This window comes from Pseudorca crassidens, chromosome 10 (assembly GCF_039906515.1).
Source record: "Pseudorca crassidens isolate mPseCra1 chromosome 10, mPseCra1.hap1, whole genome shotgun sequence".
Lineage (NCBI taxonomy): Eukaryota > Metazoa > Chordata > Mammalia > Artiodactyla > Delphinidae > Pseudorca > Pseudorca crassidens.
Genome location: NC_090305.1, coordinates 54643209 through 54657851, shown reverse-complemented (window position 1 = coordinate 54657851; position 14643 = coordinate 54643209). Strand labels below are relative to the sequence as shown.

General features: G+C 38.2%; 1 protein-coding gene across 5 annotated transcripts in view; it reads right to left on the bottom strand.

Annotated features, from left to right (window-relative positions):
• The window catches only part of CNOT10 (CCR4-NOT transcription complex subunit 10), a 62929-nt gene that overhangs the window by 16123 nt on the left and 32163 nt on the right, over positions 1 to 14643 (bottom strand). For 3 of the 5 annotated variants that reach the window (XM_067753610.1, XM_067753605.1, XM_067753609.1), the window contains 3 exons: positions 11509 to 11630; positions 9574 to 9750; positions 8318 to 8398 (listed from right to left, as the gene is read on the bottom strand). In XM_067753610.1, coding sequence (XP_067609711.1) covers positions 8318 to 8398; positions 9574 to 9750; positions 11509 to 11630 — 380 coding nt within the window. The remainder of the gene's footprint in view (positions 1 to 8317; positions 8399 to 9573; positions 9751 to 11508; positions 11631 to 14643) is intronic. The other 2 variants (XM_067753606.1, XM_067753607.1) reach the window with 2 other exon arrangements.

The window sequence follows — 14643 nt, the reverse complement described above, 5'->3', positions numbered from 1 at the left end:
ATAAGATATGAGTGATACAGTCAATAAATGTTTGACTTAAAAAAAAATTAAAAGTACATCCTTGGGACTTCCCTGGTGGCACAGTGGTTAAGAATCCACCTGCTAATGCAGGAGACATGGGTTTGATCCCTGGTCCGGGAAGATCCCACATGCCGTGGAGCAACTAAAGCCCGTGTGCTATAACTACTGAGCCTGCGCTCTAGAGCCCATGAGCCACAACTACTGAGCCTGCGTGCCACAACTACTGAAGCTCACGTGCCTAGAGCCCATGCTCCACAACAAGAGAAGCCACTGCAATGAGAAGCCTGCACACTGCAACGAAGAGTAGCCCCCGCTCGCCGCAACTAGAGAAAGCCCGGGTGCAGCAACGAAGACCCAATGCAGCCAAAAATAAATAAATTTATTTTAAAAAGTACATCCTTATAACCAATCACTATATGACAATCATTATCTCCCAAATGCACGTGGCAACATTAATATTTAAATCAAAGCAAATGGCCAACATATCAATCCCACACATGCTTCTACATTCTATGATTCATTTGGACCTTAGGCCTTTTAAAGACAAATTTTTCAGAAGAGATATTCAGCTAAATTTTGTGGCATGTGAGAAAACTGGCATAGGAACAATATTATACATTTGTAGAAACCATGTATCAACAAATATAAACACTTAAAACAGTTCTAAAACCTTAGAGGCAGCATTGTCCAACAGAAATATAATTGGGGCCATGAGTGTAATTTTATATTTTCTAGTAGACACATTAAAAAAAGCAGAAACAGGTGAAATTAATTTTAATAGATTTAAATTAATCCAATATATCATTTCAACATACAGTCAATACAAAAAATTACTGACATATATTACATTTTTTAAAGTTTTGAAATCCAGTGTGTGTCCTACATCTGACCTTTCACCAGCCACATCTCATGTGCTCAGGGGCCACATGTGATGAGTGGTTCTGGTACCGGACACTGCAGTCTTAGGGTCTAAGGAATACACGTAAAATACAAAGAAAGGGTTTTTTTGCTGTTGTCAAGAAACTAAGTTTTCCATGTCATATCACCCTATAAGTGATATATATGTAAGAGAAACTGACCATTTATCAATCATTAGTGGTTAAATTATATTTCCCCAAATAATATATTTAAAATTATATTAATTTTGAAAATTTTCAAAATACCTTAAAAATTTTAAGTTAGGTATAATTTTTATACCTTAAAATACATCATTTTAACTGCACAGTTTGATAAGTTTGAATATACACAAGTAGCCACCAGCCCAATTAAGATACAGAATATTTCTTTCACCCGAGAAAGATTCCTTCCAGTCAGTTCCCTAACCACTGTTCTGATTTCTATGAACATAAGTTAGTTTTGTATAGTTTTGCCTGTCGTATAAATAGTATAAATAAAATCACACAGCATGTGCCTTATATTGAGTAAAAGAAGAAACACGAAATGTTTTGAGTTTCATATGTTGACTTGTGCATCAGCAGCTTGTTCCTATTTACAGCTGAGTAGCACTCCAATACACAGAGTTGCCTGCAATATATTTTTTATTTTTTTAAACTCTTTTTAAAAAAATTTTGGTTGCACTGCGGGGCATGTGGGATTTAGTTCCCTGACCAGGGATTGAACTCGTGCCTCCTGCAGTGGAAGCGTGAAGTCCTGACCACTGGACTGCCAGGGAATTCCTGGCCTGTAATTTAGTTATCCATTCTCCCACTGATGCATGACTGGGCTATTTCTACTTTTTGTCTATCACAAGTAAAGCTGCTATGGAATTTTTGCATGGACAAGTTCTCATTTCTCTCAGACAGAACCTAGAAATAGAATCTTCTATTTTAAAAATTTAAAGTCATCGCATTTATTTAACTCAAGGCTACAGAGTGTATGTGTGTTTTCTTTTCTTTTTTAAAAAAAATAAATTAATTAATTTATTTAATGTTTGGCTGTGTTGGGTCTTCGTTGCTGTGCACAGCCTTTAGTTATGGTGCGCGGGGGCTACTCTTTGTTGTAGTGCGTGGGCTTCTCATTGCAGTGGCTTCTCTTGTTGCAGAGCACAGGATCTAGGCACGTGGGCTCCCGTAGTTGTGGCACGCAAGCTCAGTAGTTGTGGTACACAGGCTTAGTTGCTCCGCGGCATGTGGGATCTTCCTGGACCAGGGCTCAAACCCGTGTCCCCTGCATCGGCAGGCGGATTCTTAACCACTGCGCCACCAGGCAAGTCCCTGTGTGTGTTTTCTTAATTGAATGAAACCAATGGCTTTGCAGAGCTTTAGGTGGTTAAGGAACTGAAGCAATATTCTCACAGTGTCATTATATATATGCTTTTCTTCATCCATTATATTGGTATCTCTAAGTTCATCTGAGCCTCACAATTAAACTATTTAGTTGATTTCTGAGACATTTTCCTGTTTGGAGGACAAATTTCTGTTTTAATTGTGAGAATATTTTTCTGAAAGCTACCTTGATTTTATTTTATTTTTTATTTTTCATTTTTTTTGCGGTACACGGGCCTCTCACCGCCACGGCCTCTCCCCTTGCGGAGCACAGGCTCCGGACACGCAGGCCCAGCGGCCATGGCTCACGGGCCCAGCCACTCCGCGGCACGCGGGATCCTCCCGGACCGGGGCACGAACCTGCACCCTCTGCATCGGCAGGCGGACTCCCAACCACTGCGCCACCAGGGAAGCCCTGAAAGCTACCTTGATTTTAATATGGAATCTCACAATTGCTTCAGGTGTCCTATGCCTTCTGAAAACATACTTGTAACTCGGTTAGAATGAATTTTTTTGGCCCCATCTTCTTTTACATACAAATGAAAAAAAAAAGAAAATAGTCAAGAAGCTCTGAACCATATGCTAAGAAGTGGCCATTAGAACAGTCATGATAATTTACAGCATATTAGTTATGCTGGAAATAGGAAATGAGGTTTTGCACTGGTGTCTTGGGTATTATAGAACAGAGGGGTCAAATATAATAGTCCATAAAAACTAAACTATACACTAGTCACACACATTTCCAATCACATAAAAGAATTCAGGTCAGAAATGGATGAAATCTCTAAGAATTCCAGGATCTCAACGGAGAACCACTGTGCTCAGACCCCTTTCTGTAGAAGACAGCTGGCTCCTGCCACGGAACTGCCCTTTAACACACCCAACTGCGCTGGGAGCTTTTATAGCTTTGAAAATTACCACACAAATCTTTTACGACTCCTTCCCCCACACCATTTGTCTCCACATTACCGTTACTACTGTCCTGTGGAGCGGTTCTTTTTATAAATCTACCCTAAGGCTCCTTCTGTCTTGTTCCATTTCCCTTCTCCCATCTGCTCCATAAGAAAAAAAGGTTAATATATATCAGCAAACCCATCTTTACCTCACTTTATGATGACGGAATTCCCTATGGAGACCCTTTGCCCCTTTCCACAAAAATAGGGAAGTAGTTTTCTCTGAAAACCACCAATCCTCCTACTAGGGTGTGTGGAAAGAAAACAGTTGTGAAAGGCACAAAACTCTTTGAGAGGAGGTATGCCACCCTGCACATACCCTTCTCTTTAATGCCACTTACAGAAGGTAAAGTTAAATTACACAACTCTGCAGCTGTTCAACCAGTGTGGAATCATAAACTTCTTAAATTGCATATGCATACATAAAGCAACCCTAAGATTAGTATTCATTCAAATATATTTGTAAAAATTAAGTTAAACTTAAACATCGTTTCAAATACCTTCATCATTAAGGATTCCCCTTAAAAACTGTGCACAATGATATTCACTGCAGCATTATTTGTAATAGCAGAGACTGAAAACATTATAAATAGCTAAATATAAATCAGTGTTAAATAAACTGTCATATCCATATAATGCAATTCTATGCACCCATTAGAAAGAATGAAACAGAGCTCTGTACTGATATAGAACAATCTCTAAAGACATATTGTCAAATGCAAAAAGTAAGGTATAGAGCAGTGTGGAACTCTGCAGCTGTAGTGTAAAATTCCCATATATACATATACTGGGATGATAATGAGAAATCTCACTGGAAGGATACATAGGAAACTGGTCAGCAGTTGCCCCTCAAGGGAGAGGAAGCAGAGGACTGGGATTGGCCAATATTCACTTTACACTGCAGAACCTTTTGTCTTACTTGTATTCTTACCATATAAAATAACCTATTAAAGATAGATGAACCTTGAGATAGCTATAAAATGCAGGTGGCTCCATAAACAGAGAAATGTATAGAAAATATTAGGCATATTGGGGGAAGAAATGGTACATTTTTTGGGCAAATTAAAGCATTTTCCCAAATATGGTCCTGGCTGAAATTTACAATCCACCCCTTCTCATCAGCTCACTATACCAAACCCAGTTTAGCTTTACTTAACTTGCTCTGTTTTTACACATTTCCACTCAGATGAAAATCTAGCATAGTGAGTTTATTTTAGTTATATGGTTGGAATTTGATTTTTTTTTTTTTTTTTGGCCGCGCCATGTGGGATGTTAGTCCCATGACCAGGGATCGAACCTGTGCCCCCTGCAGTGGAAGGGCAGATACCTAACCACTGGACAGCCAGGGAATCCCCAAATTTGACTGTTTTTTTTCTTTTTTAAAATTCCATTTTAGGGACTTCCCCTGTGGTGCAGTGGTTTAGAATCCTCCTGCCAATGCAGGGGACACGGGTTCAAGCTATGGTCCGGGAAGATCCCACATGCCGCAGAGCAACTAAGCTCGTGCGCCACAACTACTGAGCTTATGCTATAGAGCCCACGAGCCACAGCTACTGAGCCCACGTGCCACAACTACTGAAGCCCGCGCACCCTAGAGCCCTCATGCCGCAACTACTGAAGCCTGCACGCCTAAAGCCCGTGCTCCGCAACAAGAGAAGCTACCACGAGAAGCCTGTGCACCGCAACAAAGAGTAGCCCCCACTCGCCACAACTAGAGAAAGCCTGTGGGCAGCAATGAGGACCCAATGCAACCAAAAAAAAAAAAAAAAAAATATTGCTGTGGAGTGAAATAAAATGGAATTAAAAAAATTTTTTTTAATTTATTTTTGGCTGCATTGGGTCTTCGTTGCTGTATGCAGGCTTTCTCTAGTTGTGGCGAGTGGGGGCTACTCTTTGTTGCCGTGCGCAAGCTTCTCATTGTGGTGGCTTCTCTTGTTGCAGAGCACCAGCTCTAGGCACCCAGGCTTCAGTAGTTGCAGCATGTGGGCTCAGAAGTTGCGGTGCGCAGGCTCTAGGGCGTGTGGGCTTCAGTAGTTGTGGCTCGCGGGCTCTAGAACACAGGCTCAGTAGTTGTGGTGCATGGGTTTAGTTGCTCTGTGGCATGTGGGATCTTTCTGGACCAGGGATTGAACCTGCGTCCCCTGCATTGGCAGGCGGATTCATAACCACTGTGTCACCAGGGAAGTCCCACAATATTCTTTTGTATGTTTTGTTTTTGCCATTGTTTCACCAGTAATTTGTCATAGTATTTTTTTATTTTCTTGCTATCTTATGACTCATACAAGAAATAAGAATTCAAGAAATTTTAATGTAACTGAAGATTACTGAAAAAAACAATTACTGTTGTCAAGTTTTAAAAAATCAAAACACTGCTTTCAAAACCTTATATTACCAACTCATTTCTAACTAAATTTGAGATTTTAGATTTCCCTCTATATAATCAGAAGATTAATGCTTTCCTCCTGACAACAGGATACAGGGGGAATATACACATACATAAAACCCAGGAAAGAAAGGTTATTACTGCAAAGTAGGAATCTGACAGAATAAAATAAAGAGATTAAAAAGCTGCTGTTTTGTTGAACAGGGTGCGTGGAGCCCTGAGCTCGTTGACAGTAATGCAGTGCCATGAACACACTGACCTGACAATACATGACCAGAAAAGGGCACATCTGCTGGCCAGTCTTTCCAGTGAATCCAAAGGGATTCACTAAGATTAATGAAGTAACTTCATTTTTTAAAAGTTGGAAGAAACAGATATCCAGTAAGAAGATAAAAATCATCAGTTATCCCACTACTAGGAAGGTTCTGACATAGATCCCTCCAGACTTTTTTTATGCAAACAGACGTTAAAAAAATATACGTACGTTATTTTATAAAAATGTAATTTAAAACTGTTTAGACACAAATCTTAGCATTTTATAGCTCTGTTCCAAGATTTATTTGGAAAGTTAAATGACGTTAATCAAATGTACTATTATGAAAAATTACACAATTATGGATAGAGCCATAACTTATTTGTTTATATAAAATAAATTCTAGATGAAACAAAAATTTAGATTGGTGGTTGTGACAGTGTATCAGTAAAAGTGCTAGAAAACATGGCTAAATTATTTTTTAAATCTTGGAGGCAAGAAGGCCTTTCCAAACATTGCACAAAATGGAAAAAAAAGTAAAGAAGATTGATAAATATGATAATAAATGAAACTCTGCTTTACAAAATACCGGAGGGACTTCCCTGGTGGTCCAGTGGTTAAGACTCTGTGCTCCCAATGCGGGGGGCCCAGGTTCAATCCCTGGTCAGGGAACTAAGATCCTATATACTGCAACTAAGCCTGTGCACTGCAACTACTGAGCCCGTGTGCCGCAATGAAGATCCAGTGCAGCCAAAACAAAACAAAACTAAATACCAGAAACAATGTTACAAGACAAATGATAAAGGCCAATTTCTTTAATATAGAAAAACTCTTATAAAAACAAAAAGGATGAAAAACCCAATACGAAAATGGTAAATCCTACAAACAGAAGGTTCACAGAAAAAGTAATATAGGTGATCAATAAACCTTGGCATCAGACTAAGCACCTTGAATGGACTGAAAGAAATGCAAATTTTTAAAGTGAGGTTGTTTTCCACTTATCAGGGTGATCAAATTATCATAAGAAGAAAAGATGCCCCGATCTTACCACCTAGTAGCTAATCTACTAAGTAATATAATTTTCTCCTAAGTGTTTGCCATCTGCTTTTGAGGGCAGTGCTTTTTCTTTTACCTCTGAATCCCCTGCAACTAGCACAAGAATGTTTGTTGGAAAAAACGTGAATGAACTACCTGCAATGCTACCTGCAATATATAAATGTCTTAACTATACTCTTCTCACTTTTTGCAACTTAATAGGTGAAAAAATAAGCAATGATGGTTTTCTTTCCATTTTAATTTGCAGTCCCATTATTGAAATCATTCTTAAAAGTAATGCTGAACCAATCAATCCTACTTCCAATATATGAAAAAATCATGGTCAAAATATTCCAAATTTGTTGAAAGATAAATTTATAGACTTAAGAAAGATAACCCCAAGGAAGAGTAAAAACAAAGAAAATCACACTTAGACTCATCATAGTCTAACTGCTGAAAAACAAAGACAATCTATGTTGACAGAAAAATGGCACCTACAATACAATGGCTGTGATCAGACAGTGGAGGCCAGAAGATAATGCAGTGACATCCTGAAAGAGCTGACTAAAAAGAAAACAAAAACAAAACCTAAAATACTGTATTCAGTGAAAACATCCTGCAAGAATGAAGATGAAATAAAGACAATTCTAGATTTAAAAAAGAAAAAACAAAGAAACAAAAAAACAAAAAACCTTAGAAAAACAAAGACCTGTACTATTAGAAATGCAGAAGGGAGATCTTCAGACTGAAGGGAAATGCTTGCTATCTTATATGTAAACTAGAATCATCAGGAAATGGTACTCATGTGGCTAAACATAAAAGACTACTCTGTTCCTTTTAACATATATATGACTGTTCAAAGCAAAAATAATGGGGCTGATAATCTACACAGACAAAAATATAACTTAACCAAACTGACACAGATGAAATAGAAAATCTGAAGAGCACTCATCGATTGAAGAACTTGAATTCATTATCGAAACTTTCCCGCAAAGAAAACCTATGCCAGATGGTTTCACTGATGAATTCTATCAAACGTTTGAGGAAGGAGCAATACCTATCTTATATAAACTCTTTCAGAAAACAGAGGAAGCACTTCCCAACTCACTCATATGTTCAGCATAACTCTGAAACTAAAACCTAACCAAGACACCTTAAGAAAGAAAAGCATGGACCACCCTTCCTTGTGAACATGGAAGCAAATATTCCTCACAAAATATTAACAGATCCAATCTAACAATTTATAAAAAAGGTAATAAATCCTGACTAGTATGGTTTAGTCACAAGATTGAAAGGTTGGTTTAATATTTGACATTTAATCAGCATAATTCATAACATTAACAAAATAAAGGAGATAAACAATGTGCTTACTTAGTAGGTACAATGCTAATTTTGTTTAGATACTCACTTTAAGTTTTCTAATTCCTGTTTTCTCAATGGGGAAGAAGGTGGAGCTGGAATGCATTTATCTCCATCGTGGCTTTTACTGCTAAAATAAAGATAGATTGCTAATTATGAAGCACATGAATAAACAATTAAATGTAAAATTTTGTTTCCCTATACCCACTCCCATGCAACTTTTTATGAAAAAAGTGTAAAAGAACCAAAACATTGAAAAATGCGTAGTAACTTGGTATCACTAACATGTTAAAGCTACACTGCATATTGAGTTTCTTTTTCCCAGTACATGATACCGCTTTAAAAAGTCTCTAACAGGGCTTCCCTGGTAGCGCAGTGGTTGAGAGTCCGCCTGCCGATGCAGGGGACACGGGTTTGTGCCCCAGTCCGGGAAGATCCCACATGCTGCGGAGCGGCTGGGCCCGTGAGCCATGGCCGTTGAGCCTGCACGTCCGGAGCCTGCACTTCTGGAGCCTGTGCTCCGCAACGGGAGAGGCCACAACAGTGAGAGGCCCGCGTACCACAAAAAAAAAGTCTCTTAACAGAAAAAATATCTCTACTATACAAAGGAAACCACTCCAGTATTTTCACACATTTCTCATTCTTCTGTCTTTTACTAAGTATAGTAAAGCATAACCCCTTGATGGAGGAAAAACCATTCCACAATTTTGCTTCAAATTTTCTATAATAAACATGTTTTTCTACTATAATCAAGAAAAAATGCTGAGATGGAAGACTTGAGTTTAAAGGTGCCATGTGAAAAAAGAACTCTCTACATATAATGGTGTTTGTTTTATTACTAGATAAACTCTCCCTATTTCTATAGATTGGCATAATATTTAATTGATAGTAGGAAACCAGAAATGTATAGAAATGTTCTGGAGGTCAGTGGTTTACAGTATGTTAAGAGAAAAGGCAGAAGATAGTAAGAAAAGAGAAGTTTTAGGGACTTAAGTATTTATTTTAATAAAAGTTAAAGAAAAAAAAGCCATTTCTGACAGCAACCGGATTTCTTGCAGTGATTCCTCCTGGCAGTGAAAAGCTGTGACTTTCAACTTGTCTCGTTTAAGGTTCTTTCCTCACTTAGGCTTCACCTTATTTCTCTCTTCCAGAAATACATAAACATTCATACTTTCCTTTCTTATTACTCAAAACAGAGAACTTTGGAAATTCAGGCTGCAGATTTCAGGAATTCAACTACAAGACAGAGGCTGACTAATGAAGTCCTAAAGATTTCACCAAGGGAGGTCAAAGGGGTCAGAATACCTGCAAGTGTCACTGCTTTCGCTGCTCTCTGTGTTGCCACCTAATTGATTACTATTTTTAGACCCATTTTCCTGCTTTGGATCTTGCTGTTCTTCAGGTAACAGCAACAAGGCATTTCTGAGACAAATGGCTGCAAACTCCATACTGGCTACAGGAATGGCTGAAGACTGTCCATCACTAAAAGAACAAAACCAAGTTAGCTAAGAAAACAAAAACAATAAATAAAACTTTTCTATTATCAGGAATAAAACCAATATAACTGTAAATAAAAACTTTGCCATCTAAGAGGTAGAAATTTGAATATAAGCAGTTATAAGAGAATGCTAAAGAACCCAAATCCTAAATATTATACGGGCATACCTTGGAGATATCACAGGTTCGGTTCCAGACCACCACAATAAAGCAAAGATTGCAATAAAACAATAAAGCAAAGATTGCAATAAAACAATAAAGCAAAGATTGCAATAAAACACTACCCTGTGGTCTATTAAGTCTGCAATAGCATTATGTCTAAAAAAACAATGTACATACCTTAAAAAATACTTGTTAAAAAAAATGCTAACCATCATGAGCCTTCAGCGAGTCATAATATTTTTTTTTGCAATAGTACCATTGATGACCACTGATCACAGATTACCATAACAAATAATTATGAAAATGTTTGAAATATTCCAAGAATTACCAGAATGTGACACAGAGACACAAAGTGAGCAGTTGTTGTTGGAAAAATGGCACCAACAGACTTGCTCTATGCAGGGTTGCCACAAACCTTCAGTTTGTAAAACACAAAAAAAGCAACATCTGCAAAGCTCAATACAGCAAAGTGCAGTAAAAGGAGGTATGTCTGTGTATAAGATATAAAAAGTATAAATAATAGATTGCAAGTATATACATTAGACACCACATTGTGTCTATAGGAATGGGACTGAGGCTAGGAGACAACCTGAAGGATATCTGCAACATCAACGTTAAACTAACAAAGGAGTTATAGACAAGGAAAATTGTAGTGAAGGCCAGGACAGGTACAGTCAGAACTGGAAAGAAGGGAAAAAAGTAGATTTTTCACATTTGAGCCTTGTTTTGGTTGATGTTTGCTTTTGGAAATACCTTATTTACACATTTTGAAAAAGCAGCGTTATTTGTCTTATAACTTTGTTGAGATTTTATATAACTTCCTGTTGGTTTTATATATCAAACTAAGTCAGCTTTATTAGGGGGAAAAAAGTGAAAAGTAGTAACAATTTTGAAACTGTAGGAAAGTGATGCTTTAACTTGTCTTTTGAACGAAATCTGCATTATTGTTGAAATAAATTAAGAGCAAAATATTGTGTGCCAGATACTTTTTTAAAACTTTGGGAAAACTTTTAAATGGTAGTGAACAATTTTATTTTTGGGAAAAGGAGCAAGTTTCTTACAAAGCCTACTCCTTTAGAAATAAGAGCAACGCCAAATTGGAATCTATGTAAAAGATAAAGATGTTCATATTTAAAAGTTGTTCAATTGAAAAGTAGTTCTACAAGTGACAGCTTTATAATACTTTTGTTTATATATGTGTTAGTACTTTTTTATCCTGATATTAAGAATTAGCTTTAGGGACTATGAGAAAATAAAAATAACTAAATGAAAAGTATCAATGATAAACGATATAAAAAGGAAACATCAAGATGCCCTCTTCTGGACATTCTGAATAATGGCACTGAATAGACCAGCGTTTCTTAGGGCGTCAACAATTTCAGCACCCATGGATGTAATAAACCAAAATCATATGTCAAATAACATTCACCACATACCTACGTATAGGAGTCTATTTCTTGAAGTAGCAATAAAATCTAATTACAAAGTGGCTCCTCCTATGAAGTAATTCCTAAGCATATTTTTTATATATAACATTACTATGAAATATTATTATACACTTTCTCTTAGCAAAATACTTACTTATATACAGTATTTTGTATGGACTGTGATGCCAGAACTATTTTACGATGATAGCCTTGACCAACAATAGACTGTACAATTCCTTTTTTACTTGGAAGACCTTTAGTTTCTTGTTCAGAAGTCTACAAAATACAAATAATTTCCAATTAATTTAATGGAATTGTAAGATGGGGTATGAAAAATAATCCAGTACCTTTTACAATTACTCTAAGAAAATTCTTAAGATCCTTAAGATTCTTAAGATCAATGTGGAGTTTTGGGTGATACAGGAAATGTCTGGTAGTGAAGAGACGAGTACATGAGTCTGAAAATCTGCAATATACACTACACTTTATTAGTATAAGGTCTGAGGTAATTCTGAGGAAAAAAAGCAATTCAAGAATGACTCAAGGGCTTCCCTGGTGGCGCAGTGGTTGGGAGTCCGCCTGTCGATGCAGGGGACGCGGGTTCGTGCCCCGGTCCGGGAGGATCCCGCATGCCGCGGAGCTGCTGGGCCTGCCCGTCCGGAGCCTGTGCTCTGCGATGGGAGAGGCCACAGCAGTGAGGGGCCCGTGTACAGCAAAAAAAAAAAAAAAAAAAAAAAGAATGACTCAAGTGGGACTCTGTGCTTCCACTGCAGGGGGTGCGGGTTTGATCCCTTGTCAGGGAACTAAGATCCCACATGCCACAAGGTACGTCCAAAAAAAAAAGAATGACTCAACTAACAAGGTCCTACTATATAGCACAGCACAGAGAACTACATTCAGTATCCTATGATAAACCATAATGGAAAAGAATATATATAAAAAAAGAATGTATTAAAGAAAAAAAAGAATGACTCAAGCATTTATTTAGAATCATTTATTTGGACCATTCTGTGCCCCAGGCACCATGCTGCATGTGATGGGCACGTCGATATCAGAGTAAGGAAAATAAAAGCCACAAAAACACAGTGAACAAGAGAAGGGAAGCAGCTACACTTCCTAAAACACAGATCTTTTCCTTCTTAATTGAAAGTTTTAATTATAAGTGTCAACAACATATACATACTAACAAGCTATATATGTCAAAATTTACGTGGGCACAATTCTTACCTTCTAGAAAATTAAAATTCTAAAGCCGTGTAAACATTAAACTGAAAATAGTAAAAGCTACTTATACATATAGTTTTTTTTTTTTTTTTTTTGATATTTCACTACAGTACATCATCTCACTACAGGAGCCTGGTGATGCCAATTTCCTTTATCTTCCCCCTTCACTCTAAGTCTCTGATTTACCTGCATTTTGTAAAGTCCTGCAGATTCTCATACACAGGAACAAAATGGAGCCAATTCATAGGAACTTGCAGAGATAAACTCTGCCCTGCAAAAAGTCCATCTCTAAACACAAATGTTTCTGTACTACTTATTACTTCTTGCTCCGTAACCGAACTTTCTTATAGTTGTACTTCCATATATGTATGACTTTAAGCAAAACAAGGATTCACTTGTAGATTCATTTTAGAAAGAAAGTATTACGTAACACAAAAAATACAGTAAAACTGACTGGAACTATTTTGTCTTGAGGAGGCGGCTAAGGAACATTAGTGAAAAATAAGAAAGAGTGGATATTCTGAACCATGATTGGAAGGCCTTCTCTTCTGACCTTTTTTCCTGGTGGGGTGATAAATTTGTGATGGTTTGTCCATACTCTCTTCCCTGATCCTTAAGGCTGTAGAAGCTGATCAGATGGCTAGATCTGGATGGAACTAAAATTCCACAATAATATACCATAGCTTCAACAATAGATCAGTAGCCAAAAAAGTGTGCCAGAACAGTCTTTATTTATTTATCTATCTATCTATTTATTTATTTATTGTTGCGTTGGGTCTTCGTTGAGGCGCGTGGGCTTCTCATTGTCGTGGCTTCTCTTGTTGCAGAGCACGGGCTCTAGGCACGCAGGCTTCAGTAGTTGTGGCATGTGGGCTCAGTAGTTGTGGCTCGTGGGCTCTAGAGCTCAGGCTCAGTAGTTGTGGCACATAGGCTTAGTTGCTCCGCGGCATGTGGGATCTTCCAGGGCCAGGGCTCGAACCCGTGTCCCTTGTATTGGCAGGCAGATTCTTAACCACTGCGCCACCAGGGAAGCCCCCAGAACAGTCTTAATGTAAAATAATGATATGTAATTAAAGTATTTGCAATTTTATAGTGTCTTGGCAGTAGGAACTGCACTCAAGAAATACGAGTTTCAGAACTCAGAAAAATAAACGGCACAGTTTCAGAAAAGTAAATGGTTCATGGTGATTTTTTAAGTAGCCTTCTCTCTTTTTTTTTTAGAAAGAAGGAAATTCTACCATTTTGAATGAATGAATGAATGAATTTGGCTGCATCGGGTCTTAGCTGTGGCACGTGGGATTTCTGCTGCGGTGTAGTTGCGGCACGTGGGCTTAGTTGCCCTGCATGTGAGATCTTATTTCCCCGACCAGGAACTGAACCTGTGTTCCCTGCATTGGAAGGTGGATTCTTAACCACTGGACCACCAGGGAAGTGCTAAGTAGCCTTGCGTTGGGTCTTCGTTGCTGCGTGTAGGCTTCCTCTAGTTGCGGCGAGCAGGGGTTACTCTTCATTGCAGTATGCGAGCTTCTCATTGTGGTGGCTTCTCTTGTTGTGGAGCACGGGCCCCAGGCATGTGGGCTTCAGTAGCTGTGGTGTGCAGACTCAGTAGCTGTGGCTCGCGGGCTCGAGAGCACAGGCTTAGTAGTTGTGGCACACGGGCTTAAATGCTCTGTGGCACGTGGGATCTTCCCCGACCAGGGATTGAACCTGTGGTCCCCTGCATTGGTAGATGGATTCTTCACCACTGCGCCACCAGGGAAGTCCCTGAGTCTATGTTTTTTATCTAGCAAATCTTTTCTTATATATCATACACTGCCCAGGTAAACATAAACTCTGCATCTGCCAGAAGAGGTCTGAAACAACATGCATCAGATATTGAGGACAAAATGACCTCTTTGGCATCACCAATTTAATAATTAAATTGGTTCTGTTTATTAAAAAATGAATTTATTTTGGAAGGTACAAAGTGCTCTGTTCAGCATCCCTTTTGTCCTGAGTAAATAAATGTTATGAAATTTTATTTGGAGTTCATAATTTCTCCTGTTGGGATTTTCCTCAAGTGTAT